We start from the raw sequence: 18,614 nt of genomic DNA on the forward strand, positions 1-18,614 counted from the left end.
TTCGGGTGAATGCAGTGTGATCAGTTTGTCGTGGAGTATATTGCATTACCTCCTTTGTGGTACAGACATAGAGACCTGCTGACTGTGGTGTATATCTACCACTATTCATTATTAATGTCTGTCACAGGGCAGCGGGGCAAGCAGCCCACAAAACAGACCTAGCAAGATAGGAGAAAGGAAGAGGCACACAAATTGTAGTGGAATCAAATGATTTCAAATGTATTGATGCATCAGAGCTAACAATAGTAACGTTTCAGGACAAGCAGTCCCTTCCTCAGACCAAACACCTCACAAAACAGACCTGGCAGACCAGGCAAGACAGTGACATTCAAGAGTACAATGAGTTACAATTTCTCGAAGAAAAACATTGGTTTGGAAACAGTAGAGATATGCACCATAAGCATACACTATTGGTTTTTTTTAGGGGTATTTCCATCTCCAATAAGATGTATTATTATTATTATTATTATTATATTTCGAAGAAGAAATAAAATGTGTTCTCTTTTTCTCTCTGCTTCCCTCCCCCCTTGCTAGATTTTGTCGGCTTTAGCAAAGATCATGAGAGAATGCTGGTACCCTAGTCCATCAGCCAGACTTACCGCTCTGAGGATTAAAAAAACTCTAAACAAGCTGAAAAGTTCAATGGATCAAACAAAGCAAGAATGCTGAAAAAAAAAAAAAAGAACTCATTCAATCCATTGTATGCACTTCAAATCCGGTTTTGTAAAAACAAAGGGGAAAAATTCCAAACGTTGGACCATGTTTTCAACACCAGAAGAAATCTCTTCCATAAGCTTGTGCGAGAGAGTGTAAACTGCAGAAATGTGCTGCTTGGGACGGAGCGACATCACTTTTCCAAATATTGCAGCGAGAGCTTTGAAGTGTGAAAGCCTTGTGCCGCTCCGCAGTGTCCCAAAGCATGTACAGAAGGACGCCAGGGACAGGCGTGAGAGGCGAGTAGTAAATATGGACGTGTGGAGAAGAGTAGAAACCAGGATAAATGCGATATGGAAGTAGTCATTTTTCAAAGTCTTTCGGCTGAAGACGTGAAACAAAACCTGGAGCGACGACAAGGGGGGAAAAAAACGCACCATATTTATAAAGCCAAAAAAGTGTTGTTTTTTTTGATCCCTGTGAAAACAACTATTTCCTAGTACAGTGTGTCATTCTATGATTTAGAACAAAAATTGGAAAGGGGGGGGGGGTTGTATTTCTTTCTTTAAATTATTTTGATTTTCTGATTTTAAAATAAAAGGGAGAAATTGCACTTAAAAGCTCACAAGTCCACAAGACAATACTTTTTAATAGATGTATTTATTTATCATCTTAAGTGCTAGAGGGGACAGCAGAGCAAAGCCCCCTGTCACTGAAGGGGTCAATATGTGTTTGTCTACATTATCAGAGCCTCTTCCTTACCCATAAGGATGTTGATTTCCACATGACAGGTCAGTATCATTTAATTTGGGGGTTATTCACTAGGGCTCTTATTCAATATGCTGTGAAACCCTTCCCCTGTATCAGAGAAGAGATCCGCTCTGTTCAAATGAATGGGTCAAAAAGCTTCCCCAGCGCTGGCGCCTCAATCTCGGGAGCCGTTTCTTCCCCTGTGCTGCCTAGTATTACGTTAAATCATGTAGCTAGCACATAACTAACACACCATAGAGCAGGGGTTTCCAACTCCGGTACTCAAGAGCGACCAACAGGTCAGGTATTAGGGATACCCCTGCTTCAGCACAGGTGGCTCAATCAGTGGCCCAGTCAACGGAGCCACTGATTGAGCCACCTATGCTGAAGCAGGGATATCCCTAAAACCTGACCTGTTGGTGGCCCTTGAGAATTGGTGTTGGCCATAAAGCAAAGACATTTCTGCAGGGCTTTACATGAGCCAGCAATATACTGCAGCTAGGCTAATGAAACCCATGAAACTTTATATAAAAGAAAACATTGTTTTTGGTGATTGCACCGAGCCTTTTTATGCGGTCTCCAGTTATTCTTGGTGTATTTGTCCTTTTTCGTCAGATCTGTGCAAATAATGACTGTCCTGGGCAAACCGGGACACTTGGTCAAAGCAGCGAGGGCTGTGTGGCGCATGGGATGCCGGTTTGCTTTATTTAGCAGGCCGCATATATAGTATGGTAATCATCACCAGCCAGGGGGTGAATGACCGCTAACTATTTATAATGCCAACTGCAGATACTATCCTACAAAACTATTGCAAAGTCTCCGAGTGCAAAAAAAAAAAAAAAGCAGCAAGCAAAAGCAGTGGGATTTGGGGCCATGTTTACTAAGGAGTGCTGCTCCGTAAGACACCTTCTACCGCGGCTTTGTAAATATAGGTCCATTCAAGTGGTTGACCCTGTTATTAAATACTAATGGGACCGTAAGGAGTTTTCAGCACGGACGGCGTCTTATAGAGTAGCATTTCTTTGCAAATATAGTCAGACACTAGGATAGTTATGGTGGGTAAAAAGTGTCAAAAACCCTCCACCGTACAGCAAATAAAAATACCCCTTGTGAGCACCTTCAGACAGGTCTGCAACCCTGTCTTTCCCCATTATCTCTTAGCATACAATGCTTCCACTGCAGCTAGGGATTCTGGGTAAATATAACCACAGATGTCTTTGATACACCTGGAAATCATTTGACACATTACCCTGGTTAAGCAGCCACAAGAACGATGTCCGGTAGTAAGGCAGAGAGACTCCAATGTACTAAAAGCTGCCGGTCAGAAAAGCACCTTACGGCCCAGAAATGAATGGCTTAGCATCCCCGAGTAAATATGTTAATCTTCACGGAGTCCATTCTGTACCGGCTCCCCCTGGTGGCTGCATCACGCCACAAGCAAACGTGATGGTAATCATCTTGTTATGTAATTAAGCTGTCTGCGGACGGTAGCTCGTGCCGTACCCGTCTCAACAATAAAGGAGCAGTGGATCCCTCTTCCAATTCAATTTTTGGCACTTGAAACCCAGACAGATAAAGACACTTGCCTCAGGCCACAAGAAGTAAAATGGATAGATAAGTCAATTACAAGTCAAGATTTTGACATTTAGATTTTGTCCGAGCCGTAGTCCATGCTAATTCTGTTTTCATTTATATATTTTTTTACGCCAATTTCCTTGACTGCCAGATAGGTTGGAAACGACAGGGATTGAAGTGTGATGGTAGCAGGAGATAATCATGCCGTGCCCCTCACTTTCTACTTACTAAAACATGTTATCACCCATTTCTATTATTAAGCTGTCTCGTTTGGGGGTAAAGAGGGAAATACAAAATGTTTTAATTAGGACTGCTCCTTTCGGTTTTTGCAGCAAAAATATTGTTTGAGCTTTTGTCTAAAACTGGTGTTGCTGCAGTGTTGAAAAAAAATGGTAGTATTTATTTAACTCGCGCACAGTACCACTACTTTTTTAAAGTCTCTTAAGCCCTTGTTCAAGTCAACGGAAGCTTCGAAACGTATTGAATAAGAGCCCAAGACCCCTTGAAACTTCTGCAAAGTTTACAATGACAGACTAGATAGCAGGTAGCTGCAAAATTGTCACCTGACTGAAATACATTTTTTCCCCCTCATAGTTGGGTTTTATTGAAAGTCATTAAAAAAAAAAAAAAAAAAGATGGTTTCTCAAAAAAGAGTTCTAGAAGTTGAATCCAAGCAGTGCAGCTTTATACAGTATTTTCTATTTATGTTCAATCTTCCACCTGCATATTCAGTAATAAAGTGTTCTAAGGATAACTGTTTAAAAAAAACAAAAACTTTGTACTAATGTATTGTTTTTGAGTAATCAGTCCTGGAGTGTGTCCTGATACAAGACAAATAAAGATGTCTCCAGGATGGTTCTTTGCCTGCAAGGAATACAGGAGGTTGAATCGTTTGTTTTTCTTGAGGCTAAGGGGGTATGGGGTGCCGGTGTCTCCTGCAATTTTAATTCTCCTGCGTTACGTGACTGGGTCACTTAAACTTGCAGGAGATGCCAGCACCCCATACAGAGGCCTGTAACTCTGGAAGCAGGGAATAACCGGACCTGAAAGTAATGCGGTTCAGCTCCAGGGACCCCCTTCAATAACATGTTCATAAAATTAAAATCAAAACAGGACGACCGCCCGTAAGAGCTGTGCAGGGAGATGCAGCTCTGTCTGCGCAGCTCTTACTGACTGGAAGGATATGGCATGGTAAGTCAAGCGGTATTGCATTTTTGTACCAAACGGTATCTAACACACAAAAATCTTACTGAATACCGTTTTTACACAAATTTATTAATACCGTGAGGTAACAACATGTCAAACCGATTGATATGGCAGTGATCTTATCGAAGCTACCTGAATAAGCACAAAAATTGGGGGTGTGATCAGTGTTTTACTATTCCAGCATGTTTCTATTTGACCTCTGTTTCCAGAAGTCCATGCAATGCATTGCTCTGCAAAACATAGAAGGCCCTTCCTGCAGCAATATACATGCATTCAAAGACACTATGGACTCCAAATATCATGAATTCGAGGTTTCACTTACTGGGACTTATGCTTTATTCTCTACATATGAACCGACATTCAATCGCTACAAAATAATGTTTTTTGCAACACATCTATTTCTCTGCCCATTGCTATGTATGGTTTTTTTTTGATGCACTGTTCCGTTTGGGATACGCTCAAACAATTTTTGCTTAGTGGCAAAATGATTCACTTGGCCACTTTGACGTCAGTGGGTAATTATTGTTGCTTTTGGCCATCTGAACCTACAAAATTAGAATGCACCAAGATACTTAAGTAAAGCCCAATAACTAAGTTTTGGACACATCTTACTAATGTCTCAGTTCCCTCTGACCAGACCCCTGCAGAAGTCGTCTAGTTGCCCCCTATTGGTAGTTAAACCAAAGTCAGAAGGATTGTTAAAGATTAAAACATCCCCAAATAATTGTTCAGGCTACTTACAGTATCTTACCGTACAGTATTTGAGCTGCGCAGTTCACATGGCCAAAAGAATATACAAAATACGAACGGCTAGTTTTAAAGCCTGCTTTATTCTCATAGTCCGAGTAACTAAGAGTGGACTGGGGTAAAAAAAAAATATTTATGGCTATATTTTGTAAATAAACATACTATAACTGACGTATATATTGTAATAATATTGCTTAAATTATTTAATATATACCCTAATGGGATTATAACAAAAAAGGTTTTGTACCAATTGTATCTGCAGATTTGATGTCACGTGTCATTTTCTAAAACACACGTTTGTGATCAAATTGATATATTAAATGGATTCCTATTTAAATGCGCTGTCTCTATCATTTTCATTGCATGATTTTGTATATACACTGTATGCAACACCTATTATTTTGCCTCAGACTAACACCTGCCGCTGAGGTGGGGGCCTGCGCCCTCCTTCTGTATGTGATGTTCCACTAGTAGCGTTAGGACAGACAACCGGAGACAGACCTCAGTAAGGTTTATAGTATAACCGTATTTATAAAGTGAGTAGCAATGGACACTCTGGCACCTCGATCCTTAACAGAAGGATCACTACATACATTCACATAACACATTAACATAACATGCCCCACTAAACGCTACGTGGGTGTATATCAGTGTCTGTGGCTGAGGCCATCCAATCCTGAGTATCAAGGCCTGTGTGATGGTGCCGTACACCGAAGGAGCTCTTAACTAAGTATTAATGTAGCCGGCCTGTACTTCACAAATGCTTCGGTGCCACTTTATATGACCGCCATGGAGGGTCCCCTCAGACGGTGCACGTTCCTTCGTGCTGCTCTCACATGATTCACTGGACCTCCTCACAAGGTTGGCTGCTGTCCCTCCAGCCCGCGTGTGCAAACACCAGCGGAACGTAGATTGGCCCTGGGTCACTCGCAGTCAGTCCTCAGATCTTTCAGGCTCACACGTCTCCCTTCACGTGCTCGGCCAGCCCCTCTTAAAGGCTCCTCTCTCACAGTCTTTGTTATTAGCTGCTCCCATGTCCATCATGAGTCACAGGTTCAGTGCACACTGGAGAGGAATCTGACAGAGGGCTGTGTGAGTGTGTTGCATTTCTCTTACATGGGGGTATATACAGTGGTGTGAAAAAGAACGTACACCCTCTTTGAATTCTATGGTTTTACATATCAGGACATAACAACAATCATCTGTTCCTTAGCAGGTCTTACAATTAGGTAAATACAACCTTAGATGAACAACAACACATGACATATTACACTGTGTCATGATTTATTTCACAAAAATAAATCCAAAATGGAGAAACCATTTCTGTATGACATTTTTAATGTATTATAAAGTAACAAGTATGTTTTTGTTTCTATAACAACCATTTACAAAGTCACTTTTCCACTTCTGAAACAGGCTCTGGCACACCCTTTTTTCCGCCCTCCCCTCTCTCTGGCAGTGCACCAATTGTATCTAGTGGCTGTCTGGTCACATGATCTTCCATACAGAACTTTGCATCTTTGGTCCTCTTCTGCTGCACTACAGCCATTTAGTGAACCCACGAGACAAATCTTCACCGATAGATCATAGGAGAACAGATCAATCGGCAACTTCACCTGTGAAGCGCTATGTACATTAATGGCGCTATATAAATAAAGACATACATACATACAACTTTGCTAATTACTTATTGTGTGGATTGTATTGATGCACATATTAAAAGGGAAAAATAAAATAAACGGCAGCTTGGACCCCCGCTTTAAGGGGTAAGCCCTCAGATCCCTGGGGGAGAGAAGCTGAGGGGTCTCACCGTGTATATAGATCTGTATATACTTAAGGTAAGGGTAGGAGACCATTATTGTTTTGGAAGATAGGGAAGTGCCCTTTTAGTCCTGTTCCTTAGAGATGAAGGATCCCAAGTACAAGCTCTCCAATGGGAGGCCTGTGCCCCCTAGGGCTTGCCCAACCTGTAGCCCTGGGACTTGTCGGAAAGGGCAGTTCCTAGAAGCCCTTGGGTATATCCCTGTGGTGAGCATCCCCAAGGGAATAATGTGGGCCAGTTCAATGTGGGAGATTATCTCTGTCACCCCCAGCCAGGAAGCACTATTGAGGGGATGGAGCAAAACAAAGTACAAAGTACCAGTTACCTTCAGAAGGACGATGAAGGGTAGACCAAGAGCAAGTACCACAGGGTTATCAGTAATGTATACTCATAAGGTTGGACATCTTTTTAGATGGGAAAGGTATACAGGGATATACCAAATAAGTATACATGGGAAGGATGTTGATCCAGGGATTAATCCGATTGCCAATTCTTGGAGTCAGGAAGTAATTAATTTTTCCCCTTAATGGGGTTTTTGTGTTTGCCTTCCTCTGGATCAATAATTAAGTATAGATATAGGATAAAGTATCTGTTGTCTAAATTTAGCATAGGTTGAACTTGATGGACGGAAGTCTTTTTTCAACCTCATCTACTATGTAACTATATGTAACTCAATCAACTATTCATCTGTCCAAAGGATGTGCCTCTGCAGGGATGCTGTAATGCACCTGGAGAGGAAGCTGTAAATAATGAACTTTAAATAAAACCTGTCCTGTTCGTAACTATAAAGTTCCTGGTGCCCATCATTACCACCTGCATACACACCCAGCCTGCGCGGCTCTGCATACACACCCAGCCTGCGCGGCTCTGCATACACACCCAGCCTGCGCGGCTCTGCATACGCACCCAGCCTGCGCGGCTCTGCATACGCACCCAGCCTGCGCGGCTCTGCATACGCACCCAGCCTGCGCGGCTCTGCATACGCACCCAGCCTGCGCGGCTCCGCATACCCACCCAGCCTGCGCGGCTCCGCATACGCACCCAGCCGGCGCGGCTCCGCATACGCACCCAGCCGGCGCGGCTCCGCATACGCACCCAGCCTGCGCGGCTCCGCATACGCACCCAGCCTGCGCGGCTCCGCATACGCACCCAGCCTGCGCGGCTCTGCATACGCACCCAGCCTGCGCGGCTCTGCATACGCACCCAGCCTGCGCGGCTCTGCATACGCACCCAGCCTGCGCGGCTCTGCATACGCACCCAGCCTGCGCGGCTCTGCATACGCACCCAGCCTGCGCGGCTCTGCATACGCACCCAGCCTGCGCGGCTCCGCATACGCACCCAGCCTGCGCGGCTCCGCATACGCACCCAGCCTGCGCGGCTCCGCATACGCACCCAGCCTGCGCGGCTCCGCATACGCACCCAGCCTGCGCGGCTCCGCATACGCACCCAGCCTGCGCGGCTCCGCATACGCACCCAGCCTGCGCGGCTCCGCATACGCACCCAGCCTGCGCGGCTCTGCATACGCACCCAGCCTGCGCGGCTCCGCATACACACCCAGCCTGCGCGGATCCACACCCCTGATAAAGGTAACCCATACTGAGAAGCCAATTATACTGACATCTGTGTAACCTCCCTAGGAGCCGGGCTGGGAGGGATGCAACTGTAACATGGTTGATTATGATTAAAAAAAACACAAAGCATATCTATATTGAGTTCAACCTTTATTAAATTTCAAGTGTGTGATAAAGCGGTCCCATAATTTATAGTCATATTGATGCATAGGAAGGCAAACACAAAAACTCAGTGAAACATTTGCCAATAAAGTCTCATTAAAAGCAATCAATTCCTTGCTGAGTCCATTAATGGCAATCAGATTTCTCCCAGGGTCAATCCTCGTCCTATTCTTTATTGGCACATCCCTATATACAGTACCTTTCTTTAAAATAAAATAAAAAGATGTCTACATTTCTTCACGATATCTATTCTCTCTGCAATCCCTTCTCTAAAGGTAGCAAATTCCACTTCGTTACAAAATGTGATTGTGTACTTCTGCGGTCAGGAGACATATCAATAAACCTTTTGAACATTAGACTGAAGAAAGGAGTAGGAATTGATCTGTGTGGATATGAACATGAAAGTGCTTTTTTGTGTATGTTAATGAATACACTCATTTATTTTTTTCCATCACCGGTATATATGTTTTCCTGGGAAGACATTGATGTGTCAGTGGCCAGAAAAGATGGTATAAGGTAAATGCAGCCACTTTTTGTAAATCACGGATTTCATAATCGTCTTGAAAGTTCGCTATGCAGAATATTTTCGATTTCGGCCGGGAGTTATCAAAGCACATTGTGCGCTACCGCAATATCTGCCGATTGGTCTGCGATATGCGGATTGCACTTTGATGACTCACAGCCTTTGTTTCTTAAGTATATTGGTGATTTGGCGACCACACAAAATTTCACAGGGGTACGCCTATATTTAAAGAAAGCTTTATTTCATTTTTTTTTTAAACAACTTCAAAATATATAAATAACTGCAGACTCTGCAGAGTATTGACCAATATTTATTAAACGCTTTCACCTTCATGTGATTACACTTGATTTTATTTTTCTCCAATTGAAGACAAATCTAAATTAGTAGCTGAAAACCTATTGACCCACATGTTCATTTTACCTAATTACTGAGGCACCTTACACCGTATGTTACTTTTTGTCAAGGTACGAAGAACATACAGTACAGTAAATGTTATGTTTAATAAAATCAGCCACACTAGCGAATATGGTGCAGGCCTAATTTGACTCATCGCAAGGACACCCGTCATTAGATGGGCTATCAAAAGCCCAGTCGTAACCAAGTCTTCAAGAATGGTCGATAGACTCCCCAAATCTTGGGCAGACACAGGAGACTGGTTACATTTCATATGGCAATCAATCCAGGAGTGTAGCTGCAGGGAGAGTTAGTTTGTTCTTTGTCTATCATGTACTTATAGAAGGGCTCTTCAACTTTTTCTCCAAAGACCAGATCAGAAAAGATTAAGGTGTGGAAGGGCCAGAAGCTTATTGTAAGGTCATTTTAGTTCCATTGAAATACTTATATTTCAACATTACAAATGAGTTTCAATGAGTTTAGCTGCCCAAGCAACTTTAAATTAGCAGCAGCAGCAGAAAGTCCAAGGGCCACATCAAGGCCCTTTGTTGGCCGCATTTAGCCTGCGGGCTGCTAGTTGAAGAATCCTGAGGTACTGTATGTGTCTGAGACAGTTTTCTCTCGTCTAACAGCATATGTATGAGTGTATACTGTATAAATATGCATGGTGAGTGATTGCATGTATGAGTGTATACTGTATAAATATGCACGGTGAGTGATTGCATGCATGAGCCTATGTACGTACACATAAGTGCAAGCCCTAATAACTATTTTGTCCACTATGGCCCTATAGTGGGCCCATATAATCTGTTCTCCTTAATACTCCAGTCTGACACTGCCTGTAATGCATTTTCTAGCATTGTGTGGTTGTCCTTATCACGGGAGACCTGGACTATCACACCAGGGATCAATTCGGCTGCCAGAAACACAAGAGTTTATAAAATTCATTTATTGGACAAAAAGTTATCCACAACTGACATAAACAGACACACACTTTTACAACTGGGAAAAACTGGGGTTATCCTATAGTCCTAGGCACAGGGACTTCCCTAGAGAGATTTTCCCTGATCTTCCCCCACAGAATGTCTTCTGGACTGGACTCCAGGCCTGGAACCAGCACTGGAATCTCCTCAGTCAAAGCACTCTTGACCTGAAACTGAGTCTGGAGCTCCTTCACCCAATTACAACTCACAGCTTCTTAAGGCCTCGTTCAGGGTGCCAGCTGCAGGACTCGGAGGGAGGGCGGGAGGGAGGCAGTGCTGCAGTTTGCTGGGCGATCTGTGTTTATCCCCCAGCAGACTTTTCAGCGTTGGGGAGGGGGCAGGGAGGGGGCGGGGTTACACACAGCAGGGTAAGTATCCAAGTTGCAGTCATGAAATCATTCTGAAGAATGATTGCATTGGCTGCCTAGGTCCCTGTGACGCTGCTGCAGCTCCAAAAAACGAAATTTTCGTTTATTGAAACTGTAGTCAGCTTCAACTCCTGGCTTCGGAGACAGGGCGGTTGCTACCCTGAAAACCAGTATTCAAATTGAATACTTTGTTTCTCACGGCAGCACGCCCTCCCTCCGAAGCCAGCACCCTGAACGAGGCCTAAGACTCTTTAGGGGTCTCCCTCCCCACCTTTTTATCAACCCTGGCACAACACGGTTACATGCAAAAAGAGTTGAGGCCAGGTCTTTCCAATATGTCACAGCCCCTGATTGGTAGGTTGAAATGCAACACAACTCTGGTTACATGAAAACTGTTACAGGGAAAGGTCACAGACAACGTTTGCAACATTTCTCCCGAAAACAAAATTAACCCCTGGTCCCTGAAGTGCTGGATCCAGGCTAAGACATAGATATACATAATTATAATACAACTGTATTATTGACAGGTAGGGTAATGAAGGGGTTGACCTTTACTAAAAGCAGTCATATTTACCCCTACCGTCACAGTCCTCTCTGTCCACAGATACTGAAGTGCTGTCGTGTCGATCCCTTGGATATGTTTCCGCTTGATCTACTCACAGCTTCAGGACCCCCAGTTTACACGGGTCCCCTTTACTTGACAATGCACTCTCAGCTCACTCGTACCCGCTACCTCTCGTACTTGCTGATATGACAGCCTGGGAAGGCTCTACCACCGCGCTGTATCTTTTCTCAGGCTCCTTGAGACAGTTACTCTCTTCTCTGCCTCTCTGCAGGTCTCCTCCTACTCACGTGCTCCTCTCTTTCTACTTCCCTCTCTTAGCCCCTCCTTCCATGATGTCATCCTTCTTTGCTATCCTATCATCTCAGTCCTTTCCTTGGTTCATAGTCATTGGCCGGGGGGCATGTCCATCATTGTACTTGTGTGATCATAGTGGTGTTACAAACAGAAGACAGATACTGTACCAAGGAACAATATTAGATCCTTTAAAAGAGGTCTTGAAGTTGAAGATATGAGAAGTAACATGTTATTGATATAACACACCTCCTAGATTAATTCTGATTTAGGTATTCAAAATGAATATTTTTATAAACTCAAACCTTTGCCTCTGTGACACAGGACAGACCATCCTTTTGTGGGTGGGTCTTCTCTCCCATTCATCAATTTTTCGTGATATTTATTGCTGATTTTACAAGGAAAGGGAATTATTTAATAAAATACCTTATAATTCTCTCATTTAACCACTAGAATAACGCTACCCACATAATTGCGTTCGGATGATTTTACTGCTGGCGTAGATACTGTTAAGGTAAGGAAGGGGTTAACCCCTCCAGGGAGGCCTAAGCACCCACCACAAGGCAACTATGAAGGTGGTATTTGGCCCGGGGTGGGAGTTTAGATCTCCCTGGTGGGGGAGCACTAACCGCCCACCCCTGGCAACTACAAGCTTCACCCACCCCCTCTACTACAAACAAACCGGGCACTGCTATTTAACCATTTAACCCCTTAATTACCTTAGCTATTAGTCACTAAGGTAATGAAGTTAGGCTGAAATTTTATTTTTATTACATACGATTGAAGCCGGGGGTCTCTGGAGCTGAAATGAATGCGGATCAGCTTTGAAGACCCCCAGCTTCAATCCTATGTAGTAAAAATAAAATGTTCTCCTTCTTATGCATGTCGTGATTCTGTGGCAAGATCTGAATATGCAAGTTTAAGCCGCGATGTGCCTATCAAAGCTACCTGAATAGCAGTTACTTGCAATAACTGCGAGTTTTGGCATGTTTTAATTTTAAAGGGCAGTTTCCAAGCGATATTGCCATGTTATCGAAGCTTTCTGAATAGCTACACATGCACTTAACAAGCGTTAAGTTACTTATTGAAATTACCTTAAGAGGCCCCTTAGCTTTTATTATTTACAGGTAAAAAATGTATCCACATAATTGAGATAATTGTTCATAGAGTCGAGTGAATAAATTAAAAGTTAAGTGGAGAGAGAGAGCTGGTCCCACACACTTCTTATCCACCCCAAAATTATTGTAATTGTTCAGACCTGAAGGGTAAATCCCTTGGCAATCTGTCCTGGTAATTGGGATGAAAGGAGAAATAAAGTAATCCTCTTTTATTGCTGAGTGCAATGTGGGGCCACAAGTATATTACTGTATATACATATACAGCTCATACCATAAAGCAGATCAATAATTCATTAATAAGATTCAATAAGATCAGTGCCTGTAGCTGAAAAAGTATCTAATTGTTAAGTGTCACAAAGTATGCATGTACACACATTAATTAAAGCAAAATAGCACTGTGCAGTCAATTGTATCCAGGAACCTGCTAGAGATGAGTCATTTTTCGACAGTAGACACTTCAGTCTCAATGTTAGTTGGTATCTAATAGCCAACTAGCATTAGTATAAGAATCTGCTGTCACGGAGTAACCTTATTGAGGAGCAGTGGTTGATAGTATTCCTGCCTAGCTCACTACTCAAACGGATAATTAAAATATCGCTGGGAAGCTATTAACCTAATAACTAGATAGATGAGTCTAGCTTCTCTGCTGGTGACTGCATGTGATTACACCCCAATTGTACTCAATCTGAGCTATCATCTTGGTAACACTCTACTCTCTCCTTCCACTGCTAGGTCAGCCTGTGGGTCTGGCGTGTGACGTCATCAGGTGTGCCCGACGTACGTTTTGCTCCCCGGGTGGAGCTTCGTCAGGGAGTAAAGGATGAATTATTATTCATTTTGTAAATCTGTAAGGCTATGAATGGCAGCCTTACATATACAATATACACACCCCTCTCCTCCTCCCCCCCCTCCTCCCCTCCCCCCCTCTCCTCTCCTCCCCCCCTCTCCTCTCCTCCTCCTCCCCCCCTCTCCTCTCCTCCTCCTCCCCACCCCTCCTCTCCTCCTCCTCCCCACCCCTCCCCTCCTCCTCCCCACCCCTCCTCCTCCCCACCCCTCCTCCTCCCTCCCTCCCCACCACTCTCCTCCTCACCCCTCTCTTCTCCTCCTTCCTCCCCCTACACCTAAAGAACGGCTCTGGGGAACAGAATGGATTGTAGTGTTACTGACTGTCATGGAAAATGGTACACTGGGACTTGATTTAGTTGGGATTATGAACAGCTGAGCCTTTGACATATTGAGTTTAAGGTCTCTAGCTGCCATCCAGAGGAAGAAGAGTTAGAAGTAGATAAACTAAAGGAAAGATTATAGAGATAGGAAGAAAGCCAGGAGAGGTTGGTCCTTAGCAGTAAGGTAGTGGAGACTGGAAAGAAGTGGCTGGTCAATGTATTGGACAGGCCCTGTTTCTCCTGTCTCACACTTACACTGCACATGACTTTTCATATTGTGAGTGCAAACTACTTCTCTTAACCACACTCTGAAGAACCTCCATAGGTAAAGAAGGGCTCTGTTCTCTGATCTACTTGTCTCCAACATGGTTATCAAAGGTCTGTAGTTGAGTGTATCCAATGATGGTCACTATGTGGGCGAATGAATGACTGATGCTGAATGACGACAAGATGGGCTGTTACCTGCATTCAATTTATTTGTCCATATTATAGTAACCCCCCTTCAGGGAGTTATTATATTCAACTAAGGGGTTAAAGATGATTTAAAGAGTTAACTGAGTAATGCCTCATTTGACAATATGATGCGAAGTAACCAAGCAGGGGAATGATTATTCCGTTTCTAGAACATATTGTGTTGGTCACATGGTTCAGTACGACTCAGCAAAGGTTAAGCTCCACCCCTTTTCTGCCTAGAGATAGGGAGTGGGAGAGAGGACATAAATAGGAGGGGAGAAGAACTTTACTCTCATATTCCAGGAGTAGAGCCAGAGGAGGGGTCTCACCTGTAAATAGCCCTTTGTTGTTTTGATAGATAGGGAAGTGCCCTTGAAGATATGTGGGACGTGCTCCCTAGAAATGTAGGAGTCATACAAGTACAGGCTCCCCACTGTGAGGCCTGTGTCCCCTAGGGGTTACCCCAACTGGTAGCCCTGGGGCTCAAAGAAGCATAGTCACTGGTACTCTTGCATACCCTCCCACTGTGAGCATCCAAGGGGAGTATAATATGGAGCCCAAGAGAAAGGGATCACCTCTGCAATCCCAGCATTGAATAGCTACTTAAAGGATGGTCAGAACCAGATAGAGAACTAAGGCCTCTATGTACCAAAGATATAAAAGGGCATACCAAGCAGGGACCCTGAAGGTATAAGAAGAGTATGTAATATGATGACTAAGCTACCTTGTATGACTAATCAACTACACCAACTGTTCTAAGCATGTACCTCTCCAGGAATGCAGTAATCCACTTGCGGAAGTTGTTCTGCCTCAAACTCTCTAAATAAAGCCTGTCCTGTTTGTAACTATAAAGATCCCTGCGCCCATCTTTTCTATCTCAACACCCAGCTGCACAGACCCAGCACCCTGGCAAGGTAATACATTGTTCAAGCCAAATCTAGAGACTATCTGATGTAAACTCCCTAGTAGCCAGGCAAGGAGTGTTACATTATTATACTGGTTTTCTACTCCCCAGACAGCAGGGTTTCTTATTATCCAAGCCAGTAGAAAATGTTTGTCTTGTACTTGTACCCTAAAAGACGATTGTATTGTATGTCTTTATTTATATAGCGCCATTAATGTACATAGCGCTTCATAGTAGTAATACATGTGGTATTCAAATAAATAACATATAATATAAATAACAGGTCATGGGAATAAGTGCTTTAGACATAAAAGTAACATTAAGGAAGAGGAGTCCCTGCCCCGAGGAGCTTACAGTCTAATTGGTAGGTAGGGAGAACGTACAGAGACGATAACCTGTCTGAAGGACAGGAATAGGTTAAAAGCAATGTGCTTGGAGGACTGGATACATATTAAGTAATACAGCTGTTGTTGATAGAAAGGGGCAATGAAGCTTGGTTTACATAAAAGCATGAACCTCCAAGTTGGACATAGAACATATGGAATGATGGAGGACCACCTGGGACAACATAGCGATTAGGCATTCAAAGACTTGGCGAGAAACTGTAGGTGTACGTTTTAGGCTGGGTTGTAAGTCATCTGCATGGAGCCAATATTTGAAGCCTTAACAGTTAAAACTATTCACTTAGAGAGAGTATATATTAGAAGCTAAATGGTTTGGTTCCAGAACAGAGCCCAGGGCTCACTGACAGGAAGTGGCGATAGCATCTGCTATTGCTGCTCTATAATGTAGTTTAACTCATCTCATAGTGTCTGTTTCTTTTGTCTCCGTGTTATTATACCTGCTTCTCAATCTCCCAATTACACTGCACCAGGCATTCACAGTGTGTAAGTTTCATTCACTGTCACTTCTCTTGGACTCCTATTATTTTCTGTAGCATATTTGTAACCTTTAAAGCCCCGAGTTCAATTCCCTCACCAGGAGTTTGGTTACCTCAGACCACATGTGATTATCTTAGAGCAGTGATCATAGTTACATAGTTATATAGATGAGGTTGCAAAAAGACATACGTCCATCAAGTTCAACCTATGCTAAATTTAGACGACAAATACTTTATCCTATATTTGTACTTGCAGTATATTTAGCCAAAGGCCACACTTATAGTGCAGGCGACGGCGACGCGACCTATTATGTCACCCGTCGCCACCCGTGATAGTTGTAATTTGTTTTTTAGCGACGGTCGCCAATGACGTCACCAAAGGGGGCGCGCCGCGATCTCTGATTGGTTTAGAGACAGTCACATGTGGCGACTGTCTCTAAAAAATCAAATAGACCTGGCTACCAAATTTTTTGCCGCTCCGTTGCTGTTGCGCTTACTATAAGCGCTGACGACGGAGTCAATGTATTTGTTTTCGAGTGGCGTCGCGTCGCGTCGAAATTCCTTCCTGTCTCCAAATATTGGCAATCAGATTACTCCCTGGATCAACATCCTTCCCATGTTTAATTATTTGGTACTGTATATCCCTGAATACCTTTCCTTTCTAAAAAGATAGAGAAAGAAGAACAAAGTTCTAGATATCAGTGTTCAAGATCCATGAAACAGTGATGGCAATGAGTATATACTGTAATTGCTCAAAGTTTTCAACTTGCTTGGAGATGGACATAAGAGCCTCTGTGAGTAGCTATGATCTAGTGTGTTAATATGCTCAGATGAAGGGGTTAATATGCTCAGATGAAGGGGGTAATATTGTAAATGAAGTCCTGTGGTGTATATATAGGACAAACTGTATATGAACAGTCTAGCCCCGTCTGTCACCTATATGGACAGCCACCCTAGAGCCACACACATACATGCAATCTTGTCTCCATATACATAAGCGAAGAGAAAGCTGTACTCACAGTCTGGGGCAGTCCGGTACCAGTGCGTGCATCGCACTAGCAGCATGCTTGAAGAAATCCAACAGGTAAAAAAGCGGAGCACAGCAATGGCAAAAATATGGGGCTACAAACCAAAAACGAAATTAAAAACACCTTTATTTATCTTGGTGACAACATGGAAGACAGGTCAGTCACTCTAACGCGTCCTAAAAGAAACTAATAATCATGAGGTAGCTCCAAGGGGTTCCCCCTCAAAATATGCCATATTAGATACCTGGCAGTATAGTGGGTTCCTGAACCAGTGTGAGGACTGCGCACTTAGTAAGGCTCCAAACTGCACCTTAGCGTAGGTGGTATAGCTGTAAATTACCACAGGAGTTTCTAAAGTCACTCTCCACAATGTTTTTCATCCACAGCGGCAAGGCATTGTGGGGCGTGACTTTGGAAGCTCCTGCAGTAATTGACAATTATACCACCCATGCAATCTGTACTCACTGAGGTGCAGTTTGGAGCCCTATTAAGTGTGTGTTCTCCCCACAAGCTAAGGACACTATACATCTTGGGATCAGTCACACAGTTTTGTTAGCAGCCGTCTGATGAGTAGGCAATAAGATTTATTAATTAGGCATTCGCGGAACAAATATTTTCTAGCAAGGGGTGCAAACAGTAAAAAAGGTTGAGAACCCCTGACCTACTGTAACCAATTCCTATTTGACTTATCACTGTCATAACCTCCCCCCTTCCCCATAAAGTCATAAAATGGCAGAGGCTACGTACCCAGCGAGCCTGGTAAGGGACTTGTTCAACATTGTTTTAACAGGCAGTAGGGTAAATAAGGGATGTGCTCAGCCTAACCCTTAACCTAACATGCCACCTACAGTATGTTATCCTAACCAGCACTGTCTGAGCCCTGATAAACTGGGGGAAACCATTGCTGGTTAAATAAGGGCAAAAGGAGGTTATAGAGCCTGCTGCCGGGTAAATATACACGTTGTAACTATAAATACTTTGCAATAAATAGATGGTGCCTTGGTGCATATTATGTCATGGTGTATGGTGTATGGGACAAGGCAAAGTGTGTGTTACTGCTTTGCATCAGATGTCTGCAGAGCATGAAACACCATTGTTACAGATGGAGTGTTATTTTGCACGCAGAGCTGGCCTCTTGCACATTGTTAATGTGCACAGCTATAGGTCCCACCTCTTTGAAAGGACGGCCTCAGACGCCCCCTGTGCAAACACGGCTATGTGTCTATTTGCAGGCTCGGCCCAGACAGCCAGGCGCACTATTAAAAGCTGGCAGACAAGCAGCGCAGACGCTCTGTCCCTTTAAGGCGCGCGCCGCAAAACAACCAGACTCGCGCGGCCCACCGAGCCGAAACAAAAGATTTCTCCGCTGACGTCTCCAACTCACCAGCCGCGAGAGCTGGGAAGCGGCGTGGGGTGTGTTCTGGCCAATCAACAGCCTCATTTTTGTATTCACGT

At 43.7% G+C, this 18,614-nt stretch overlaps 1 protein-coding gene and 1 long non-coding RNA gene across 5 annotated transcripts in view; one reads left to right on the plus strand and one right to left on the minus strand.

Moving 5' to 3' along the window:
* Window positions 1-1,282, plus strand: part of ACVRL1 (activin A receptor like type 1) — a 65,460-nt gene extending 64,178 nt beyond the window's left edge. For all 4 annotated transcript variants that reach the window (XM_075591174.1, XM_075591173.1, XM_075591176.1 and 1 more), the window contains one exon: window positions 535-1,282. In XM_075591174.1, the coding sequence (XP_075447289.1) occupies window positions 535-669 (135 nt within the window). In that variant the 3' untranslated portion in view covers window positions 670-1,282. The remainder of the gene's footprint in view (window positions 1-534) is intronic.
* On the minus strand, window positions 235-18,612 carry LOC142489786 (uncharacterized). Its single transcript, XR_012799941.1, has 3 exons — window positions 18,331-18,612; window positions 17,151-17,253; window positions 235-1,058 (listed from the first exon to the last, which is right to left on the minus strand). It is a non-coding gene; the product is annotated as an uncharacterized LOC142489786 (long non-coding RNA).
* Window positions 18,613-18,614: the final 2 nt, after the last annotated feature.

The sequence above is a fragment of the Ascaphus truei genome, chromosome 3, assembly GCF_040206685.1.
Source record: "Ascaphus truei isolate aAscTru1 chromosome 3, aAscTru1.hap1, whole genome shotgun sequence".
Classification (NCBI taxonomy): domain Eukaryota; kingdom Metazoa; phylum Chordata; class Amphibia; order Anura; family Ascaphidae; genus Ascaphus; species Ascaphus truei.